This window comes from Zootermopsis nevadensis, unplaced genomic scaffold (genome assembly GCF_977971745.1).
Source record: "Zootermopsis nevadensis isolate Lab colony 2312 unplaced genomic scaffold, Znev_1.0 Znev_ptg000007l, whole genome shotgun sequence".
Lineage (NCBI taxonomy): Eukaryota > Metazoa > Arthropoda > Insecta > Blattodea > Termopsidae > Zootermopsis > Zootermopsis nevadensis.
The window spans coordinates 20,475,461-20,500,145 of NW_028259139.1; the positions used below are offsets into that span (position 1 = coordinate 20,475,461).

Consider the following 24,685-nt stretch of genomic DNA (forward strand, 5'->3'; position numbering starts at 1 on the left):
GGACGTGTTTCACATATGAATGTACATAACCTTCAGATTCTGCAATACAGGTATTAAAAAAAATTACAAATTAATATACATAAACCTCAGAATTTTAAATAGAAATGCAAAACCACTTTAAATATAGATTATAGATATACATAAAACTGAAGAAATTTCAGCAGAGGTGAAATAAACTGCAGAATGGAAAGTGTGAGTGATGAGGTGACCTCTCAATGCACGCTTGAACACCTTTAAATCATTTAGAGTTTAAATTTTTGGTGGAAGATTATTAAATAACTTGGTACGCGTATAGTACGTTCCTTTTTGACGTTTATTAGGGTTAGCATAGACTATACAAAAATTATATGCTTGTAGTTAATTTTTATTTCAGTGTTGTTGAGATTTGTCAAACTTGTTTCCACTTGCAAAATAAAAGTCTAGGTGTCCATGAAACCCAAAGTTTCTGGAAATAAATATGACATGCGCCCTGATGTGGAGAAAAGGTGTTTAGAGTATTACAGTAAGTGCAGTACGTGAAAGTATTATAACAATGCCGCGTGGAAGTTACTGTAACTAAAACATTTGACTTCCCTTACTCGTTATAACTTGAAACTGTTGCTTGTGTTTTCCAGGTCGTGGAGACAGCATCTAGTGCTCAGAAGTCAAGCACGACGGATCCGTTCTACCGTCGTCAGTGCTGGGAAATAATTTGCTGTTTCTTGGTGGCATCCCTGAATTTTAATGATGATGAGAATAGAGCGCAGCAGCTGTTCTCCTGTCCAAGGTATATAAGAGCAGTTGGAGGCAGAAGAATATTGTCAAACTAACCTCATTCTTGATATTAAAAAAGTGTACAGCCAGCCTGATGGTACTAACATGACATAACAGATTGTTAATCACTGGCTTTTCTTCGCAGAATTGTAAGCGAGTCCCAAGGCAGTCTATGAGGCACTGGTATAGATTTTTGTCTGAGCACCCAGAACTCATTATTTACTGGTACAGTGAGCCCGTTAGAGGCTGTATCACAATTAGTTTGTGTTTAGTATCCTGCCAGTACCAGGAGGCTTCTACAAGTAATGTATTTCTTTGTCATATCATAAACCCAGATTTCCCATTTGCTCTGTGCCTCTTACATCAGTTGCTGATTTAGGAAGCAGCTACTGCATTGGCCACTGCTGTGACCATTGGACATTAGGATGTGAGTGTAATTATCTGTACTCATTGTGATTCGCTGTTGCAGTTTTGATGATCCACATGTGGAGATCTCCGCAGTCCATGGGATTCCGTTCAGATTGCAGGACAAGCAAGCCAGAGCCACTCACCAGATGGCAGTCACAGGCAAGTTCATCCATTTGAGTAAATTGTTTAATAAACTTCTTCTCTGAATTACAATGCCATTATTGAAAGAAGAAGACCTTTTTTTCCTGAAAAGTAGTAAATGGTTTTAATGAAATAAAGAACTTGTCTATTTCTTCTATTGAGACTACAAAGAAACAATGAAGAACGTGATTTTTCTTTGCCAGTGTAAGGAACCACATTTTGAGGCTGACCTCCACATAGTTCTATAATTGAGAATGCATGGAGTTTACCTCCATGCTCCCACTGCCTCATGGCATTGCGCTTAGTCACAAGGATAACTTCAGCTGATATAGCGAACCATTAAATGTTTAAAAATCATAATCGGTGTTGGTTTTCTGTAAGTCCAAGTGGTGTTAGAACCCAACGACCACTGTGAGAACCTGAAATCTCTCTTAAAACCACATTTAGTATGTGAACTTGTTGAAAGCGTCTGACGTACTTATTTCTGCTTCATATCTGGAAAAGCCAGTAAGGAATGTTGTGTATGTTGGTAGGAGTGTTTGTTGCTGCAGCCATGAAAGAGTTACGACAGTGTTCCTTGTGTGTCACTGCACAATGGTGGCGATATCACAGGAAGCTGGTGAGTTCAGTTTTATAAATTTAGATTGTTCAACATTGAAACAATTTATATTACTGACGGTGAAGTTTCCACCTTTGCTTCCAGAAGGTATTATAAAGTGGCATTACTGATGGTGATATGGAAAATAAATCTAATTGATGCGGCTACCTCTTGCCCCTTGTCGGTTGAATTCACCTTAGTAGTAGAAGTGCTACAGATGTTGGCTGTGTGGTAGAGGCTTGCCATTTCTTAATCTTTCATTTACGTCCTTTCTCCATGACATCAAAACAGGCGAACCTGAAGGGCATGGACCGACTGGTGTTTACAGACTCCCTCGCTGTCATAATGGGGCACGAGGAGAGGGAGCCGTGTAAGCCGGGACACCTGGCACTTGTTCTTTTCTTGGAGACAGCGATCAACATCCTCGGCTCCAAACAGACGGCAAGCGAACTGTTCGTAAAATATCCACTGAATCAGTGGCAACGGAAGTTGCGTGGGTCTGACGTGATGTGTGTGAGTTGTAGAGTTTGTAGTTGCAGTATTATGACGTGTGGAATAATGGCCCACTTGGCGAATGTTTTAAATTTGCTGGGGGGGAGGAAAGAAAGGCTCCAGTATGAATCTGTAAGCGAGGGAGTTCAGAATTTGTCAGGTCGCTGGTTGTGACACTGTCGTGACCCGTATTTAAAGTTAACTTGTGAATGGGTTTGTAATGAACTTGACAGAATTTGTCTTCTGAAAATGTAAGGTGCTTGTTCATTGGCTAAGGTGGGAGTGTTAACTGCTTGGTGAAGTAAAACTGTGTGTTCTTAGAAGAGTGTGATGTCTTGATTTCTTGAATGTGAATGTATTTTCTCTTTCTGGGAGTAGCAGATTACGAGAAACAGAATGATCCTTCAGATTCTACTGAGCACCACGTGACCCGCGTACTGCCGGCCAGAGAAGCGTTGAAGTACGTGCGGCAACAGTTGGCAGACCGACTTGATGTCAGAAGATTAAACCTGCTGGGACAAAGAAGGAACCTCGTATCCGCAAGAGACTGATATCGATCTGAACCAGGCATTCGTTGTGTGAGTACATGAGCATTAGAATGTATTTGATGCGGTTGTCGTGTGAGAGAGATGAGTCTGTCCAATTTTATTAGGTACTTTAGATGTTGTGACTTAAAGCGTGAGATTTGATATGTTGAAAGACGTAAATGCGGTGAGAGATTGGCATAATTGCAGTATCTGTGGTATGCTAGAGGCATTCATGATTCTCTAGTGAATATATTGTTCATAGGACATCAAAATTGGAGGTTAGGTGTAGCTTGTAGACGAGGGTGGTGACTATTTGTGATAAGGTTTTGTTACACGTGAGATGTGTGCAGTGCTGAGGAGCCTTTAATGTGGTCTGTTTACTAATTAATAAGTGAGCATTTGCCAGTGTAAGTAATTTAGTTTTGTGCACAGTGAGCGGAGCTGCCGGGATATTTTCTGTGCTTTTGGTTAATTTTGAGAGTTTGCTGTGTTGAGCAAGGGGATCGGTTACGAAACTTGTAAGTTTGTGATGTGGTGTTCGTTATGAATTCGGATTTGCTTGCAAAAATGGAGATGACTGTCAGAGGTTCCATTTTTTTGAGACTTAACCATAAGTTGAGAGTTGTCAGGTATCAGTCTCATAGACATGTGATGAGGCTCAGTATTACTTCTGGTATATTCCGTGGTTGGTGGTGGGGTAAGGGGATTTGCATTAGGATCGAGGAGTGGTGTGGTTGGTTGGAACCAAGTATAGAAAGGCAGTGCCACTTATGTTTAAATATCAGTGTTGTAATGCAGTTTGGAATATGCAGGGTTCCTAATGACGTAGGATGTGGAAAGAGGCAACTCCATTCTGAATGAATCTGGTTTCATGTGGAATGTCACGGCCATTGCACTTTGGAATTTCCTGGAAACTCGGCTATGCTGTCAGAGGAATTTTGCACTTATCTTCATCCAATATTGTTTCCTTCCACACAAGAGACTGAGCTACTGTCGCAGTTTAAAATATAAGGTGACATTTTCATTGATCTGTCTTTTACGCGAACATTTGTCATTTCAGAGTTGGTGACCTTGAAATAATGACTTTCTGTACAGACTGGATGCAGCGGCTTGTCACCGTTTAGATTCAGCTGTAACGAGTATTGCCCAGGTAAATGTTAGGTGGAGGGAATATGTTGTTTGTGGCAATTCTTACGAATATAGAATATCACAAGTTCTTATCTTATAAAAGAATTATTAAGAAATCTGTGAAACCGCCCTCCACTCTCTCCATATTAATTTTGATTAAACTGATCTTTGCCCGTGGACGTCGTGGTCTCCTACAATTGAACAAAGTTTGAGGTAAGGGATTCCTAATTATAAATATTGTTGTTCATCACATTTAATGTTTTCGTCTGCATTTGTGAACTCGTGTAAGAGAATTAAACTTTTTTAACACAATTTCAAGTAACATTAGATTGATTTCTGTTTGTTCACGGCATCATTTATAATAAAAGAATATTCCAGTAGGCAATTAACATTTTACAATTTTAAAGGAATTAAACGTGTTTCGTAGCCCAGAATCTTAATAAAAATATGTGGATCTTAAGAAGTGGGGTTTATATTCTGAACAATAATTCTAACGCTTTTCATCTCTTGATACATCGACATTATTAAAGCGTTTTAGGGAACTGAAAGAAATTGTATTCCGGATTTAGAAGAATAAATATTGAAGAATCTCCCTCTCATTATCTCCTACATCAGCAGATTAAATCCGGGGAATGATTGCTATTATTGAGTGCAAAGTATTTATGGGTGCAAAACGTGGTCTTTCACATTGAGGGAGGAACATAGACTGAGGAGCTCTGAGAACAGAGTGTCGAGGAAGATGTTTGGACCCAAAATGGGAGTGGGACGGATAACAGAGAAAAATGCATGACGAGCTCCTCAGCCGATGTTTTTAGGGCGAGTTGAAAGTTTACAAGGCCTGAAGGGAACACCTCGGCGTAGGTGGGAAGATAACATTAAGACAAATCTTACGGAGATGGGTCTCAATGGAGTGAACTGGATGCAACTGACTCAGGATAGACCCCGGTGGCGGGCTTTTGTGAACACGATGATGTACCCGACAGACATTAAGGTGGCTCATAAATCCTTTGAAAGTGTGACAAAGTTCAAATACTTGGGAACAACAAAAACGATTCAAAATGATGCTCACGACGAAGTTAGGAGGAGACTAAATTCCGGAAATGCTTGCTACTTCTCAGTCCAAAATATTTTGTCTTCCGTCTGATTTCTAAGAACCTGAAAATTAAAGTATACAAAACAATTATCTTGCCTGTTGTTTTGTATGGGTGCAAAACATGGTCTCTCACTCAGAGGGAGGAACACGGATTGCAGGTGTTTGAGAATCGGATGTTGAGGAGGATATTTGGGCCTAGGAGGGAAGACGATGGGGCGTGGAGAAAACTGCATAATGATGTTCTCCTCTCCCAGTATTGTCAGGGTGATTAAGTCGAGAAGAATGAGATGGGTGGAACATGTAGCGCGCATGGATGGGGCAAGTGGTGTGCACCGGGAAGCCTGAGGGGGAGAGACCTAGACGTAGATGGGAAGATAATGTCAGGCGGGATCTGTGGGAGATAGGAGTTGAAGGAGACTGGATTTTGTTGGCCCAGGACAGGGTCCGGTGGAGGGCTTTGGTTAATTCGGTGATGAACCTTCGGGTTCGGTAAGCCATCTAGTTAGTTAGTCAATCGGTCAACGACATGGCCAGCTTTCTTATTAATTATGATTGTCCCAGTTGGCGCTACTCGCAACAGTTACCTTCGTTGCAACTAAAGGTATGACATTTTATTTTACATCCATTGTCCTAGGACTGTGCGAGTTTATGTCAAGAACTTCTTTACAGTTCGTGTACTGATTAAGTTACAAGTTCACGCTGAAACCTGTAGCAACTAGATATCCCACCCGATATGTAGGACTGTTTGTAGTGGCAGCGTGCTGCAATGGAGTGCGATACTGACCGGGTTAATACGACCCACACAATCGTATGTCCCAGTGACGCATTAAACCACGGAAGACATTGTAAACAACCTTGACTTAATCACATTAACGTATAGATGCTTCTGGAGTGTGTGCCCATAAGAATAGCAGTAACTTGGGTGTGCTGTTTGAATGGATTTATCTGAAATGACACATGGGAATACCTCCCCCTACAAGCGTTGATGGGTACCTCATTCAGGCGTAAGCTCCCAGTCTATTTGCGCAAACGCAATTATGACAGAAACAATATCTGCTGTGGAAACCTCAAATCTTACAATATAGTTCTGGTTTGAGGGGGTAAGTAGAGGATTACATGACCTACCAAGCTAAGATGCTAGCCAAACCTCGACTGCTAACACTTAATTGTTCATCATGGAAGATAAATTACGATCCAAAAACTCAACTGCCAAAGTTTTAACTCCCCTGACCCCCATCCCGGAGTGGGGTTTGGCCAACACTTTTGAAAAAGTCACGCTTTGCCACTGTGGGAATTCCTTTTCGAAATTTTTTGCTCAGAATATAACTTGGGCCAAGCTGGTGCGGCATTACTTTTCTCTCTTTAACTCCCTCTGCATTTATGACCTCCTCCCCCCCACCCCCCCCATCTGGACACATCACATCAACTGGATGCTGTATGGACGTAGAATACCACACGGCAAACACATACGTACTGTGGCAAAGTCCGTCATAAATAAATATGAATCTGCCTTCAATGTGTGGATAATGGCAACCCATATCAACATGAGTACCATCAGACATACATGAATGTACAAAAGAAATGTATCTAATCTCGATCTTGTGTGTACATGGGATATACGGATATCCGCACGTAGGAACGTTGAAACTTCGATATCAGCAGACGTGCGTGATTACACCAAACGCACTGATGATAATGTTTGGCATGTATTGCCTTACGTCAGTGGTCCCCAACCTTTTTGTGCCCAAGGGCACATTTGAGAGTTTATGAGATCGTGGCGGGCACCAACCAATTAACAAAGCCAAATTTTCTTTTCTCTGGACAAATAAGATACGGACACCAAATAATACACAAAACAACACGACGTTTATTGATACAAGAAACCACGCAATCAAAGATACGTACTTTTATAAGTACAATTATTATTACTCAAGTGGGAAGTTAGTGTGATGTTTGGCGCTGCATTTTATCGGCCAGTTTTTCAAATTTGGGAGAGTAGGATGATGTTGCTGCTCGCAATCGTCAAGATGGGCATTAGTACGTAGAGAACTGTGCTTTGATTTTATAATGTTCATGGTTGAACGGCCTTTATTATTCAGTATAACCTCTTTCCGTATCAACGCGGGCACCGCGTTGGGGACCACTGTTGTACATTATTTCGCCCTCACATCTTCGTCAGTTATCAGAGTGATTATTCTCTTGTAACATTGATGTCACTGTTAGGTCAAGGTCATGACAAAGTCAAGACAAGATCGCCCCAATAGTTTGCCAGATAGAGGTCTTTAAAATTTTCAAGGTCATACGTATTTATGCCAAACGGCAAATACCTGATTGACCATACTCATGTCAAAATGAGGTCACGTATAGGTCAAGGAAGCCACGACAAATTCGGCCCAATAGTTTCGTAGATACTGGTCTTAAAAAATCTCAAGGTTGTATCTTCTCACCAATATTTCTGCTAGCCAGCCACCCTAGGGCCACACCCTTTACCCCAGGGCCACTACCCCAGTCGCACCCCTTCCCAGGGCTATCCCCTTCTTTGGGCCAACCCTCATGATCACCCCTACCCAAGATCGCCCCCCCGGGACCATCCCCTCAGGATCCCTGCAGCATCACCATATCCCAGGAACCACAGGATCCCCTAGGACCCCAGGATTCCCTGGACACTGCCCTCTAGGATCACGGCAGGATCCCCGAAGACAATCACCTCTAGGATCCCCTATAACCCCCTCCAGGATTCCTCGGATTTACCAGGACTCCCCATGACCATCCTAGTATTCCCCACAGATTTCCTAGGATCCCCACCAAGGATTCCCTACCCAGATCTAGCAGAATCTGCCACCAAACATTTCCAACAGAATTTCCCACGATCGCAACCCATGATTCCCAGGATATTCCCCTGGATTCACCACATAATATTACCCACGATCCTGCAGGATTCCCCACCAAAAATCACCATATTATCCCACATAGGATCTACAACCAGAATTCAAAACGGGCGCCCTAACCCCCGCGCCCTAACCCCCGCGCCCTAACCCCCCCGCGCCCCACGAAGGGAGGTGGAGGCCCAGGCCGTTTCTTGAGCGAGCAGAGGCGCGGACCCGGCTCCGGACAATGGCCCGGGCGCCTGGTGGCGGGTTCCAACGAACCGCCCGAGTCGGACGAGTCCAACTCGTTGGCTTTGCGCTCGCACGCTACGCAAAACAGGACCTCGTGGTCGAGGCGAATCGTTCAACTCTTTCGACTAACCGACCTGGCAACAGATCTTGTCTAGGGGATATAGCAGGAACATAGTAAGATTAGGTATAATGAGAGGACCACTCAAAATTCGAAAATAGTACCAGCAACGAAAGCGCGGTAATTGATATGGAATAATACCGACAGGGGGGCTCAACCCCAGCCGCTAAGTGGTCATAGGAACTTAAAACAAACCTCTTAAAGCAAAATAACCTCTTGCGCCCTCTGTGCGGGACGGCGCTTGTGGTGGGTCCCGATGTTCCCGCACAGAGGACGCTGCCATTTATTTTATGTTTTTGAGCCTTGTTTTATTCTGTACGACCATTTACAGGACCCTCGGTCCCGCGATTTGGTTTCATTCGATTAAATCATTGAGTTTTCGCTGCTCGTAGTATTTTCGCTTTTAGTGTTTTATTACTGGACGTATAATTTTATCTGCCCCTTAGTCATCTCTGCCGACACGCGTTGGATGAGTTTTTCATCTTTGCCTTTCCCAGCATGCTCCGCGAAACTTGTTTCCTCGAACAAGTTGAGTTCTTTCCGTTTGTCTGTCTCCTGCTTCGGTACAGCGCGTATGTACGCAGTCTTTAGGTAAGTTGGGGCTTCAGTCGGCCATTTTGATATTACGTCTCAGCTTGTGTTTGGTTTAATTCTCGATTTATTCGACAGCCAAAGAGTTGTTGAAGGTTTCGTGGTAGTAGTACGAGGCTCTAAAGAATGCAGGCGATTTCGTGATAGTGAAAATACTAACCGATTTTCTCTAGAAATTACAAACGTCTTTGAGTTAGATTTTATTAACCCTTGCACCATTGAAAATGTAATCCTGGAATCTGAAGCGAAAATAATAATAATAAATTCTTATTGTGTGGATTTACACCTCTTTTGCCATTCACTGTACGTGTAATGTAAGCACAAATCGATGAAAATTGTAATATTGATTATAATTGACTCCTGGATTTGACCTTATCATAATGAATACAGATTTAACCTGGTCGGATAGATAACGACCCTGACTTATCGGCATTTCTGTCTGGCGGCTTTACAGGTGAATTACGTCGCTTTTCCATGGAGAAAGTGGAGTGATATAAGATCGTCTATATATTTTTCTCTAGGACTGTGACACGCACATGCGAGAGTACATGTGTCCTGTTGTGTGTCCCCGGGTGCTACGTCTTGTACAACGCGAACCCGCTTAAGTCATTCAAGGTGAGTTGCATGAAATATTCCGTCCTCTGAAGTAGAGAGTTCTGAAAGTACGTTGAGAGAAAAACTTATATTGCGTGCTGTTCCCGATACAACGTGACTTGGCCTACGTCACACAAGACAAGATGGCCGAAATGACGTTGCAACACTGAACTAAGTATTCTGAGATATTATTCTATTTTACGTTTTGATTGTTCTGTGATTCTGCCCACGCATTCCGTCTCCTTCTAGGTCAGTGGTAACAACCACGTGACACTCGTTCAAGACTTGAGGTTTACGGTGCGGTGAGGATGACGGCCGCTTACATCGTGAGGTCGCTAACACGACAACCCGAAAATTATATTACAGCAGCAGCGAACTAAGGACTCCGGTGAGTACAATGAGAAATTGTCAGATAATGCCCACTGATCGAGTTTCAGAGCGTACGTACAGAAGCGACGTAATTATAAATTCTTGTCATTATGTCTGCTTTGAGGTGATTGGCGGAGCCCTCTTCACATTCACGGTGATTATGATATCATCATTCTTCATCGCCGTCGTGAACCTCTGAACCAGAAGATTTTTCCACGTCTCGCTCCTGGACGCTGCTCTGTGACGTCGTCTGGCTCGAGACGTCTCAAACGATGAGGCACCAGCGAGCGATGGACTCGGGTGAGTACGGTGATGTATTATTTCGAGGTCGATTCAAAATTATAATGACTTTCGTAGATAGTGTTCTGTGGGAAATTAGAAATTAGTATGTCTCGACGGTAATGTAGTGTCTGAGTAAAGCCTGGTCTGCGTGGATGGGGTTTCGCGAAGGTACCGATATCGCCAAAATCAAAGAATGTTTGAAACCCCCCCCCTACGTACGGTAAGGAATCGAGTTCTTTTATGAGTTGGAAACAGAAAGGAAAAGTTACAGATCATTTGAGAATTGTTGATGGGAAAGATTGGAAAAGGAGAAAATGCAGACAATCACAGAGACGTTGCGTGTCCGGTGATAGACACGCACACTTGCGGTATGAGACCAGTTTCTTGCTTCTGTCTTGTTGTAAACATGTACGGCAGTCATCGTGTAGCTGACAGTCGTTTAACTGGTCAAAGCCTTTCTCTTCGTGTATAGACACAGAAATTTTAAAAACTGACTGGTCGTCCTTACGTCATTTCTGTTGGATAAATTTCGTAAGGAAATGCTGTTGGTGTTAGGTGGACCGAGTATTGCGTACGGAGTCTGTATTGATTTGGATTAGTCGTCTGCCAGGGACGCGACTGAATAGGCGTCCTTTACGCGGTGATGGAATTAGACAGAGCTGCTAGAATGTAGCGCTGTGTAGAGCAGAGGTTCTCAAAATATGGAGAAACATTTTCAACATCCTTTGCTTGATTGAGGCAGTCATCAGAACGAAGTATCGTTCTGCGTTGTATCCCGAAGGATGGTGATGGGATACAGGAGCGTAGACCAAGAGGAAGTGCGTTGATATTCAAGTCCACTTGTAGCAACACAGTAGAGATATGTATTGAATTAAAGCTACACCAGTTTACAGTATCTCGAGTCAGAAAATTATGAAGGCGTAATTTATAACAGTTATAATTACTCTTCGCTAATAAAAATTGCAGTTTTGTGGACTTTCAGTTTATTCTGTGTATAGTAATATAAAATATCGTCAAATTGAGTACCTGATCTATTTTCCTAATCAATGAAACTGAAGCTTTACAAGTGCAAGGAAACCGAAATTTGAGTCTATCGTGAGTCACTGCAGTCTGATTCACATCTCTAGATACTCTTTATACAAAAACACAGTTTAATATTAAGTCTCACCGCTACTAAATCTTCCGAAATAATTCATTCCCTTCCTAAGAGGGCTCATAAATAAACTTTTTGTGTGCTCTTTGAAATGAAAAAATAAGCATCATTAACCCCATGAAGCCGTAGGTCGTCTGAATTATATTTAAGAATTCAGTCCGTACCGCGAAGAGAAAACACTCTTCACCATTACGAAGATCAACTGGTTAACGCTGTTTAAGGAAATGATCGCTGTTTATTCCGAGAATCATAGTTCGTCTGATTAATATTTAAGAATTCAGTCCGTACCGCGAAGAAAACACAACTCTTCACCATTACGAAGATCAACTGGTTAACGCTGTTTAAGGAAATGATCGCTGTTCATTCCGAGAATCGTAGTTCGTCTGAATAATATTTAAGAATCCAGTCCGTACCGCGAAGAAAACACAACTCTTCACCATTACGAAGATCAACTGGTTAACGCTGTTTAAGGAAATGATCGCTGTTTATTTCGAGAATCGTAGTTCGTCTGAATAATATTTAAGAATCCAGTCCGTACCGCGAAGAAAACACAACTCTTCACCATTACGAAGATCAACTGCTTAACGCTGTTTAAGGAAATGATCGCTGTTTATTCCGAGAATCATAGTTCGTCTGAATTATATTTAAGAATTCAGTCCGTACCGCGAAGAAAACACAACTCTTCACCATTACGAAGATCAACTGCTTAACGCTGTTTAAGGAAATGATCGCTGTTTATTCCGAGAATCATAGTTCGTCTGAATTATATTTAAGAATTCAGTCCGTACCGCGAAGAAAACACAACTCTTCACCATTACGAAGATCAACTGGTTAACGCTGTTTAAGGAAATGATCGCTGTTTATTCCGAGAATCGTAGTTCGTCTGAATTATATTTAAGAATTCAGTCCGTACCGCGAAGAAAACACAACTCTTCACCATTACGAAGATCAACTGGTTAACGCTGTTTAAGGAAATGATCGCTGTTTATTCCGAGAATCATAGTTCGTCTGAATTATATTTAAGAATTCAGTCCGTACCGCGAAGAAAACACAACTCTTCACCATTACGAAGATCAACTGCTTAACGCTGTTTAAGGAAATGATCGCTGTTTATTCCGAGAATCATAGTTCGTCTGAATTATATTTAAGAATTCAGTCCGTACCGCGAAGAAAACACAACTCTTCACCATTACGAAGATCAACTGCTTAACGCTGTTTAAGGAAATGATCGCTGTTTATTCCGAGAATCATAGTTCGTCTGAATTATATTTAAGAATTCAGTCCGTACCGCGAAGAAAACACAACTCTTCACCATTACGAAGATCAACTGGTTAACGCTGTTTAAGGAAATGATCGCTGTTTATTCCGAGAATCATAGTTCGTCTGAATTATATTTAAGAATTCAGTCCGTACCGCGAAGAAAACACAACTCTTCACCATTACGAAGATCAACTGCTTAACGCTGTTTAAGGAAATGATCGCTGTTTATTCCGAGAATCGTAGTTCGTCTGAATTATATTTAAGAATTCAGTCCGTACCGCGAAGAAAACACAACTCTTCACCATTACGAAGATCAACTGCTTAACGCTGTTTAAGGAAATGATCGCTGTTTATTCCGAGAATCATAGTTCGTCTGAATTATATTTAAGAATTCAGTCCGTACCGCGAAGAAAACACAACTCTTCACCATTACGAAGATCAACTGGTTAACGCTGTTTAAGGAAATGATCGCTGTTTATTCCGAGAATCATAGTTCGTCTGAATTATATTTAAGAATTCAGTCCGTACCGCGAAGAGAAAACACTCTTCACCATTACGAAGATCAACTGGTTAACGCTGTTTAAGGAAATGATCGCTGTTTATTCCGAGAATCATAGTTCGTCTGATTAATATTTAAGAATTCAGTCCGTACCGCGAAGAAAACACAACTCTTCACCATTACGAAGATCAACTGCTTAACGCTGTTTAAGGAAATGATCGCTGTTTATTCCGAGAATCATAGTTCGTCTGAATTATATTTAAGAATTCAGTCCGTACCGCGAAGAAAACACAACTCTTCACCATTACGAAGATCAACTGGTTAACGCTGTTTAAGGAAATGATCGCTGTTTATTCCGAGAATCATAGTTCGTCTGAATTATATTTAAGAATTCAGTCCGTACCGCGAAGAAAACACAACTCTTCACCATTACGAAGATCAACTGGTTAACGCTGTTTAAGGAAATGATCGCTGTTTATTCCGAGAATCATAGTTCGTCTGATTAATATTTAAGAATTCAGTCCGTACCGCGAAGAAAACACAACTCTTCACCATTACGAAGATCAACTGGTTAACGCTGTTTAAGGAAATGATCGCTGTTTATTCCGAGAATCATAGTTCGTCTGATTAATATTTAAGAATTCAGTCCGTACCGCGAAGAAAACACAACTCTTCACCATTACGAAGATCAACTGGTTAACGCTGTTTAAGGAAATGATCGCTGTTTATTCCGAGAATCATAGTTCGTCTGAATAATATTTAAGAATCCAGTCCGTACCGCGAAGAAAACACAACTCTCCACCATTACGAAGATCAACTGGTTAACGCTGTTTAAGGAAATGATCGCTGTTTATTCCGAGAATCATAGTTCGTCTGAATTATATTTAAGAATTCAGTCCGTACCGCGAAGAAAACACAAGTCTTCACCATTACGAAGATCAACTGGTTAACGCTGTTTAAGGAAATGATCGCTGTTTATTCCGAGAATCATAGTTCGTCTGAATTATATTTAAGAATTCAGTCCGTACCGCGAAGAAAACACAACTCTTCACCATTACGAAGATCAACTGGTTAACGCTGTTTAAGGAAATGATCGCTGTTTATTCCGAGAATCATAGTTCGTCTGAATTATATTTAAGAATTCAGTCCGTACCGCGAAGAAAACACAACTCTTCACCATTACGAAGATCAACTGGTTAACGCTGTTTAAGGAAATGATCGCTGTTTATTCCGAGAATCATAGTTCGTCTGAATAATATTTAAGAATTCAGTCCGTACCGCGAAGAAAACACAACTCTTCACCATTACGAAGATCAACTGGTTAACGCTGTTTAAGGAAATGATCGCTGTTTATTCCGAGAATCATAGTTCGTCTGAATTATATTTAAGAATTCAGTCCGTACCGCGAAGAAAACACAACTCTTCACCATTACGAAGATCAACTGGTTAACGCTGTTTAAGGAAATGATCGCTGTTTATTCCGAGAATCATAGTTCGTCTGATTAATATTTAAGAATTCAGTCCGTACCGCGAAGAAAACACAACTCTTCACCATTACGAAGATCAACTGGTTAACGCTGTTTAAGGAAATGATCGCTGTTTATTCCGAGAATCATAGTTCGTCTGATTAATATTTAAGAATTCAGTCCGTACCGCGAAGAAAACACAACTCTTCACCATTACGAAGATCAACTGGTTAACGCTGTTTAATGAAATGATCGCTGTTTATTCCGAGAATCATAGTTCGTCTGAATAATATTTAAGAATCCAGTCCGTACCGCGAAGAAAACACAACTCTTCACCATTACGAAGATCAACTGCTTAACGCTGTTTAAGGAAATGATCGCTGTTTATTCCGAGAATCGTAGTTCGTCTGAATAATATTTAAGAATCCAGTCCGTACCGCGAAGAAAACACAACTCTTCACCATTACGAAGATCAACTGGTTAACGCTGTTTAAGGAAATGATCGCTGTTTATTCCGAGAATCGTAGTTCGTCTGAATAATATTTAAGAATCCAGTCCGTACCGCGAAGAAAACACAACTCTTCAGCATTACGAAGATCGACTGGTTAACGCTGTTTAAGGAAATGATCGCTGTTTATTCCGAGAATCATAGTTCGTCTGAATTATATTTAAGAATTCAGTCCGTACCGCGAAGAAAACACAACTCTTCACCATTACGAAGATCAACTGCTTAACGCTGTTTAAGGAAATGATCGCTGTTTATTCCGAGAATCATAGAGAGAGAGAGAGAAGAGAGAAAGTGGGGGGTAGTAGCGATAGGCACTACTGTAATAAATGGGGGAGGGGTATAAAGTTGGTTGTGGGCTACGAAGGTTCCCAGGCAGTGCCCGCTCGTCCTTCTGGTATGAATAAGTTTAGTGAGGACAAGGGATTTAGGAGACAGGATGGGGTAAGAAATAGGGTAGGGGGGGAGTTGGTTCGGGTCTTTGCGTTAATTTTGAATTTTGATATTGGCCTTGGGGGTGGCGTTAGGAATAATTTACGTTAATTTTGGGGGGGGGCTACTATAGAGCGGAATTTTGATATTACTCTGAGAGGGCTGCATGGGAGGCATGCAGAGCAACGTGGAGTTTGGGTACCAACTCAGCATTTGCTCTAGTACCGAGGAAAACCACGGAAAACCTTGGTCGAGTTGGCCGGTCGCAGGACCTTCCGGATGCGTGCTGCTGACTTCTAGCCAGCAGTCCGGCATTTAAAATCGCGAGCCCTAACGGTAGCCTCTGTCCGTGCGCTTCCTTTATTAAGAACTGATACATTTTTTTTTCTTTTCATTTTTACATAGATTTGTTTTGGATAAGAAACGACCAACTTGGCTCGTTGCTTATCCAATTACAAAAAAAAAAGTTTCAATTCACATTCCATAAATCATTTTTCCATTTTCATGCCGTGGTCGTCTTGTCTTGTGTCCGTTGGTTCACGGTCGGTCCAGCGTAGGGGAGTGGTCGATGTGACCGCCTATGGACTGGACTCTCCGGGGTACCTATAACGGGCTGGTGGTGCTCTGTAGTGGGGGCTACAAAAGAAAAGCTGAGGTTTAGCTGCGTTTATGCAGGAGGTGAAGGAATTTTAAGGTGTGCTGTTGGGCTAATGTTACAGAACAATGTACTACAGAGGCAATCCTCTGACCGTTTATTGAGCAAAAGGATTGGAGGATTTCGCGGGTTGTGTTACCTCGCAAGAAGGGCTCGGGGGCGGAGGTATTTGTCAATGCTGGGATCGTACTGTCCCGAGAATCATAGTTCGTCTGAATTATATTTAAGAATTCAGTCCGTACCGCGAAGAAAACACAACTCTTCACCATTACGAAGATCAACTGCTTAACGCTGTTTAAGGAAATGATCGCTGTTTATTCCGAGAATCGTAGTTCGTCTGAATAATATTTAAGAATCCAGTCCGTACCGCGAAGAAAACACAACTCTTCACCATTACGAAGATCAACTGGTTAACGCTGTTTAAGGAAATGATCGCTGTTTATTCCGAGAATCATAGTTCGTCTGAATTATATTTAAGAATTCAGTCCGTACCGCGAAGAAAACACAACTCTTCACCATTACGAAGATCAACTGGTTAACGCTGTTTAAGGAAATGATCGCTGTTTATTCCGAGAATCATAGTTCGTCTGAATAATATTTAAGAATTCAGTCCGTACCGCGAAGAAAACACAACTCTTCACCATTACGAAGATCAACTGGTTAACGCTGTTTAAGGAAATGATCGCTGTTTATTCCGAGAATCATAGTTCGTCTGAATTATATTTAAGAATTCAGTCCGTACCGCGAAGAAAACACAACTCTTCACCATTACGAAGATCAACTGGTTAACGCTGTTTAAGGAAATGATCGCTGTTTATTCCGAGAATCATAGTTCGTCTGATTAATATTTAAGAATTCAGTCCGTACCGCGAAGAAAACACAACTCTTCACCATTACGAAGATCAACTGGTTAACGCTGTTTAAGGAAATGATCGCTGTTTATTCCGAGAATCATAGTTCGTCTGATTAATATTTAAGAATTCAGTCCGTACCGCGAAGAAAACACAACTCTTCACCATTACGAAGATCAACTGGTTAACGCTGTTTAATGAAATGATCGCTGTTTATTCCGAGAATCATAGTTCGTCTGAATAATATTTAAGAATCCAGTCCGTACCGCGAAGAAAACACAACTCTTCACCATTACGAAGATCAACTGCTTAACGCTGTTTAAGGAAATGATCGCTGTTTATTCCGAGAATCGTAGTTCGTCTGAATAATATTTAAGAATCCAGTCCGTACCGCGAAGAAAACACAACTCTTCACCATTACGAAGATCAACTGGTTAACGCTGTTTAAGGAAATGATCGCTGTTTATTCCGAGAATCGTAGTTCGTCTGAATAATATTTAAGAATCCAGTCCGTACCGCGAAGAAAACACAACTCTTCAGCATTACGAAGATCGACTGGTTAACGCTGTTTAAGGAAATGATCGCTGTTTATTCCGAGAATCATAGTTCGTCTGAATTATATTTAAGAATTCAGTCCGTACCGCGAAGAAAACACAACTCTTCACCATTACGAAGATCAACTGCTTAACGCTGTTTAAGGAAATGATCGCTGTTTATTCCGAGAATCATAGAGAGAGAGAGAGAAGAGAGAAAGTGGGGGGTAGTAGCGATAGGCACTACTGTAATAAATGGGGGAGGGGTATAAAGTTGGTTGTGGGCTACGAAGGTTCCCAGGCAGTGCCCGCTCGTCCTTCTGGTATGAATAAGTTTAGTGAGGACAAGGGATTTAGGAGACAGGATGGGGTAAGAAATAGGGTAGGGGGGGAGTTGGTTCGGGTCTTTGCGTTAATTTTGAATTTTGATATTGGCCTTGGGGGTGGCGTTAGGAATAATTTACGTTAATTTTGGGGGGGGGCTACTATAGAGCGGAATTTTGATATTACTCTGAGAGGGCTGCATGGGAGGCATGCAGAGCAACGTGGAGTTTGGGTACCAACTCAGCATTTGCTCTAGTACCGAGGAAAACCACGGAAAACCTTGGTCGAGTTGGCCGGTCGCAGGACCTTCCGGATGCGTGCTGCTGACTTCTAGCCAGCAGTCCGGCATTTAAAATCGCGAGCCCTAACGGTAGCCTCTGTCCGTGCGCTTCCTTTATTAAGAACTGATACATTTTTTTTTCTTTTCATTTTTACATAGATTTGTTTTGGATAAGAAACGACCAACTTGGCTCGTTGCTTATCCAATTACAAAAAAAAAAGTTTCAATTCACATTCCATAAATCATTTTTCCATTTTCATGCCGTGGTCGTCTTGTCTTGTGTCCGTTGGTTCACGGTCGGTCCAGCGTAGGGGAGTGGTCGATGTGACCGCCTATGGACTGGACTCTCCGGGGTACCTATAACGGGCTGGTGGTGCTCTGTAGTGGGGGCTACAAAAGAAAAGCTGAGGTTTAGCTGCGTTTATGCAGGAGGTGAAGGAATTTTAAGGTGTGCTGTTGGGCTAATGTTACAGAACAATGTACTACAGAGGCAATCCTCTGACCGTTTATTGAGCAAAAGGATTGGAGGATTTCGCGGGTTGTGTTACCTCGCAAGAAGGGCTCGGGGGCGGAGGTATTTGTCAATGCTGGGATCGTACTGTCCCGAGAATCATAGTTCGTCTGAATTATATTTAAGAATTCAGTCCGTACCGCGAAGAAAACACAACTCTTCACCATTACGAAGATCAACTGCTTAACGCTGTTTAAGGAAATGATCGCTGTTTATTCCGAGAATCGTAGTTCGTCTGAATAATATTTAAGAATCCAGTCCGTACCGCGAAGAAAACACAACTCTTCACCATTACGAAGATCAACTGGTTAACGCTGTTTAAGGAAATGATCGCTGTTTATTCCGAGAATCGTAGTTCGTCTGAATAATATTTAAGAATCCAGTCCGTACCGCGAAGAAAACACAACTCTTCACCATTACGAAGATCAACTGGTTAACGCTGTTTAAGGAAATGATCGCTGTTTATTCCGAGAATCGTAGTTCGTCTGATTAATATTTAAGAATTCAGTCCGTACCGCGAAGAAAACACAACTCTTCACCATTACGAAGATCAACTGGTTAACGCTGTTTAAGGAAATGATCGCTGTTTATTCCGAGAATCATAGTTCGTCTGATTAATATTTAAGAATCCAGTCCGTACCGCGAAGAAAACACAACTCTTCACCATTACGAAGATCAACTGCTTAACGCTGTTTAAGGAAATGATCGCTGTTTATTCCGAGAATCGTAGTTCGTCTGATTAATATTTAAGAATTCAGTCCGTACCGCGAAGAAAACACAACTCTTCACCATTACGAAGATCAACTGGTTAACGCTGTTTAAGGAAATGATCGCTGTTTATTCCGAGAATCATAGTTCGTCTGAATTATATTTAAGAATCCAGTCCGTACCGCGAAGAAAATACAACTCTTCACCATTACGAAGATCAACTGGTTAACGCTGTTTAAGGAAATGATCGCTGTTTATTCCGAGAATCATAGTTCGTCTGAATTATATTTAAGAATTCAGTCCGTACCGCGAAGAAAACACAACTCTTCACCATTACGAAGATCAACTGGTTAACGCTGTTTAAGGAAATGATCGCTGTTTATTCCGAGAATCGTAGTTCGTCTGAATAATATTTAAGAATCCAGTCCGTACCGCGAAGAAAACACAACTCTTCACCATTACGAAGATCAACTGGTTAACGCTGTTTAAGGAAATGATCGCTGTTTATTCCGAGAATCGTAGTTCGTCTGAATAATATTTAAGAATCCAGTCCGTACCGCGAAGAAAACACAACTCTTCACCATTACGAAGATCAACTGGTTAACGCTGTTTAAGGAAATGATCGCTGTTTATTCCGAGAATCGTAGTTCGTCTGATTAATATTTAAGAATTCAGTCCGTACCGCGAAGAAAACACAACTCTTCACCATTACGAAGATCAACTGGTTAACGCTGTTTAAGGAAATGATCGCTGTTTATTCCGAGAATCGTAGTTCGTCTGAATAATATTTAAGAATCCAGTCCGTACCGCGAAGAAAACACAACTCTTCACCATTACGAAGATCAACTGGTTAACGCTGTTTAAGGAAATGATCGCTGTTTATTCCGAGAATCATAGTTCGTCTGAATTATATTTAAGAATTCAGTCCGTACCGCGAAGAAAACACAACTCTTCACCATTACGAAGATCAACTGGTTAACGCTGTTTAAGGAAATGATCGCTGTTTATTCCGAGAATCATAGTTCGTCTGATTAATATTAAAGAATCCAGTCCGTACCGCGAAGAAAACACAACTCTTCACCATTACGAAGATCAACTGCTTAACGCTGTTTAAGGAAATGATCGCTGTTTATTCCGAGAATCATAGTTCGTCTGAATTATATTTAAGAATTCAGTCCGTACCGCGAAGAAAACACAACTCTTCACCATTACGAAGATCAACTGGTTAACGCTGTTTAAGGAAATGATCGCTGTTTATTCCGAGAATCATAGTTCGTCTGATTAATATTAAAGAATCCAGTCCGTACCGCGAAGAAAACACAACTCTTCACCATTACGAAGATCAACTGCTTAACGCTGTTTAAGGAAATGATCGCTGTTTATTCCGAGAATCATAGTTCGTCTGAATTATATTTAAGAATTCAGTCCGTACCGCGAAGAAAACACAACTCTTCACCATTACGAAGATCAACTGGTTAACGCTGTTTAAGGAAATGATCGCTGTTTATTCCGAGAATCGTAGTTCGTCTGAATAATATTTAAGAATCCAGTCCGTACCGCGAAGAAAACACAACTCTTCACCATTACGAAGATCAACTGGTTAACGCTGTTTAAGGAAATGATCGCTGTTTATTCCGAGAATCGTAGTTCGTCTGAATAATATTTAAGAATCCAGTCCGTACCGCGAAGAAAACACAACTCTTCAGCATTACGAAGATCAACTGGTTAACGCTGTTTAAGGAAATGATCGCTGTTTATTCCGAGAATCGTAGTTCGTCTGAATAATATTTAAGAATCCAGTCCGTACCGCGAAGAAAACACAACTCTTCACCATTACGAAGATCAACTGGTTAACGCTGTTTAAGGAAATGATCGCTGTTTATTCCGAGAATCATAGTTCGTCTGAATAATATTTAAGAATCCAGTCCGTACCGCGAAGAAAACACAACTCTTCACCATTACGAAGATCAACTGGTTAACGCTGTTTAAGGAAATGATCGCTGTTTATTCCGAGAATCGTAGTTCGTCTGAATAATATTTAAGAATCCAGTCCGTACCGCGAAGAAAACACAACTCTTCACCATTACGAATATCAACTGGTTAACGCTGTTTAAGGAAATGATCGCTGTTTATTCCGAGAATCGTAGTTCGTCTGAATAATATTTAAGAATCCAGTCCGTACCGCGAAGAAAACACAACTCTTCACCATTACGAAGATCAACTGGTTAACGCTGTTTAAGGAAATGATCGCTGTTTATTCCGAGAATCGTAGTTCGTCTGAATAATATTTAAGAATCCAGTCCGTACCGCGAAGAAAACACAACTCTTCACCATTACGAAGATCAACTGCTTAACGCTGTTTAAGGAAATGATCGCTGTTTATTCCGAGAATCATAGAGAGAGAGAGAGAAGAGAGAAAGTGGGGGGTAGTAGCGATAGGCACTACTGTAATAAATGGGGGAGGGGTATAAAGTTGGTTGTGGGCTACGAAGGTTCCCAGGCAGTGCCCGCTCGTCCTTCTGGTATGAATAAGTTTAGTGAGGACAAGGGATTTAGGAGACAGGATGGGGTAAGAAATAGGGTAGGGGGGGAGTTGGTTCGGGTCTTTGCGTTAATTTTGAATTTTGATATTGGCCTTGGGGGTGGCGTTAGGAATAATTTACGTTAATTTTGGGGGGGGGCTACTATAGAGCGGAATTTTGATATTACTCTGAGAGGGCTGCATGGGAGGCATGCAGAGCAACGTGGAGTTTGGGTACCAACTCAGCATTTGCTCTAGTACCGAGGAAAACCACGGAAAACCTTGGTCGAGTTGGCCGGTCGCAGGACCTTCCGGATGCGTGCTGCTGACTTCTAGCCAGCAGTCCGGCATTTAAAATCGCGAGCCCTAACGGTAGCCTCTGTCCGTGCGCTTCCTTTATTAAGAACTGATACATTTTTTTTTCTTTTCATTTTTACATAGATTTGTTTTGGATAAGAAACGACCAACTTGGCTCGTTGCTTATCCAATTACAAAAAAAAAAGTTTCAATTCACATTCCATAAATCATTTTTCCATTTTCATGCCGTGGTCGTCTTGTCTTGTGTCCGTTGGTTCACGGTCGGTCCAGCGTAGGGGAGTGGTCGATGTGACCGCCTATGGACTGGACTCTCCGGGGTACCTATAACGGGCTGGTGGTGCTCTGTAGTGGGGGCTACAAAAGAAAAGCTGAGGTTTAGCTGCGTTTATGCAGGAGGTGAAGGAATTTTAAGGTGTGCTGTTGGGCTAATGTTACAGAACAATGTACTACAGAGGCAATCCTCTGACCGTTTATTGAGCAAAAGGATTGGAGGATTTCGCGGGTTGTGTTACCTCGCAAGAAGGGCTCGGGGGCGGAGGTATTTGTCAATGCTGGGATCGTACTGTCCCGAGAATCATAGTTCGTCTGAATTATATTTAAGAATTCAGTCCGTACCGCGAAGAAAACACAACTCTTCACCATTACGAAGATCAACTGCTTAACGCTGTTTAAGGAAATGATCGCTGTTTATTCCGAGAATCGTAGTTCGTCTGAATAATATTTAAGAATCCAGTCCGTACCGCGAAGAAAACACAACTCTTCACCATTACGAAGATCAACTGGTTAACGCTGTTTAAGGAAATGATCGCTGTTTATTCCGAGAATCGTAGTTCGTCTGAATAATATTTAAGAATCCAGTCCGTACCGCGAAGAAAACACAACTCTTCACCATTACGAAGATCAACTGGTTAACGCTGTTTAAGGAAATGATCGCTGTTTATTCCGAGAATCGTAGTTCGTCTGATTAATATTTAAGAATTCAGTCCGTACCGCGAAGAAAACACAACTCTTCACCATTACGAAGATCAACTGGTTAACGCTGTTTAAGGAAATGATCGCTGTTTATTCCGAGAATCATAGTTCGTCTGATTAATATTTAAGAATCCAGTCCGTACCGCGAAGAAAACACAACTCTTCACCATTACGAAGATCAACTGCTTAACGCTGTTTAAGGAAATGATCGCTGTTTATTCCGAGAATCGTAGTTCGTCTGATTAATATTTAAGAATTCAGTCCGTACCGCGAAGAAAACACAACTCTTCACCATTACGAAGATCAACTGGTTAACGCTGTTTAAGGAAATGATCGCTGTTTATTCCGAGAATCATAGTTCGTCTGAATTATATTTAAGAATCCAGTCCGTACCGCGAAGAAAATACAACTCTTCACCATTACGAAGATCAACTGGTTAACGCTGTTTAAGGAAATGATCGCTGTTTATTCCGAGAATCATAGTTCGTCTGAATTATATTTAAGAATTCAGTCCGTACCGCGAAGAAAACACAACTCTTCACCATTACGAAGATCAACTGGTTAACGCTGTTTAAGGAAATGATCGCTGTTTATTCCGAGAATCGTAGTTCGTCTGAATAATATTTAAGAATCCAGTCCGTACCGCGAAGAAAACACAACTCTTCACCATTACGAAGATCAACTGGTTAACGCTGTTTAAGGAAATGATCGCTGTTTATTCCGAGAATCGTAGTTCGTCTGAATAATATTTAAGAATCCAGTCCGTACCGCGAAGAAAACACAACTCTTCACCATTACGAAGATCAACTGGTTAACGCTGTTTAAGGAAATGATCGCTGTTTATTCCGAGAATCGTAGTTCGTCTGATTAATATTTAAGAATTCAGTCCGTACCGCGAAGAAAACACAACTCTTCACCATTACGAAGATCAACTGGTTAACGCTGTTTAAGGAAATGATCGCTGTTTATTCCGAGAATCGTAGTTCGTCTGAATAATATTTAAGAATCCAGTCCGTACCGCGAAGAAAACACAACTCTTCACCATTACGAAGATCAACTGGTTAACGCTGTTTAAGGAAATGATCGCTGTTTATTCCGAGAATCATAGTTCGTCTGAATTATATTTAAGAATTCAGTCCGTACCGCGAAGAAAACACAACTCTTCACCATTACGAAGATCAACTGGTTAACGCTGTTTAAGGAAATGATCGCTGTTTATTCCGAGAATCATAGTTCGTCTGATTAATATTAAAGAATCCAGTCCGTACCGCGAAGAAAACACAACTCTTCACCATTACGAAGATCAACTGGTTAACGCTGTTTAAGGAAATGATCGCTGTTTATTCCGAGAATCATAGTTCGTCTGATTAATATTAAAGAATCCAGTCCGTACCGCGAAGAAAACACAACTCTTCACCATTACGAAGATCAACTGCTTAACGCTGTTTAAGGAAATGATCGCTGTTTATTCCGAGAATCATAGT

At 41.4% G+C, this 24,685-nt stretch overlaps 1 protein-coding gene across 2 annotated transcripts in view; it reads left to right on the plus strand.

The window, feature by feature from the left end:
- The first annotated feature begins 5,782 nt into the window (after positions 1-5,782).
- Positions 5,783-24,685, plus strand: part of LOC147874683 (uncharacterized) — a 440,325-nt gene continuing 421,422 nt past the window's right edge. Inside the window, exons 1-3 of one of the 2 annotated variants that reach the window (XM_087344583.1) lie at positions 5,783-8,968; positions 9,490-9,583; positions 9,812-9,946. In XM_087344583.1, coding sequence (XP_087200709.1) covers positions 8,847-8,968; positions 9,490-9,583; positions 9,812-9,868 — 273 coding nt within the window. In that variant the 5' untranslated portion in view covers positions 5,783-8,846 and the 3' untranslated portion in view covers positions 9,869-9,946. Of the gene's footprint in view, positions 8,969-9,489; positions 9,584-9,811; positions 9,947-24,685 lie in introns of those variants that run through there. The other variant, XM_087344582.1, reaches the window with a different exon arrangement.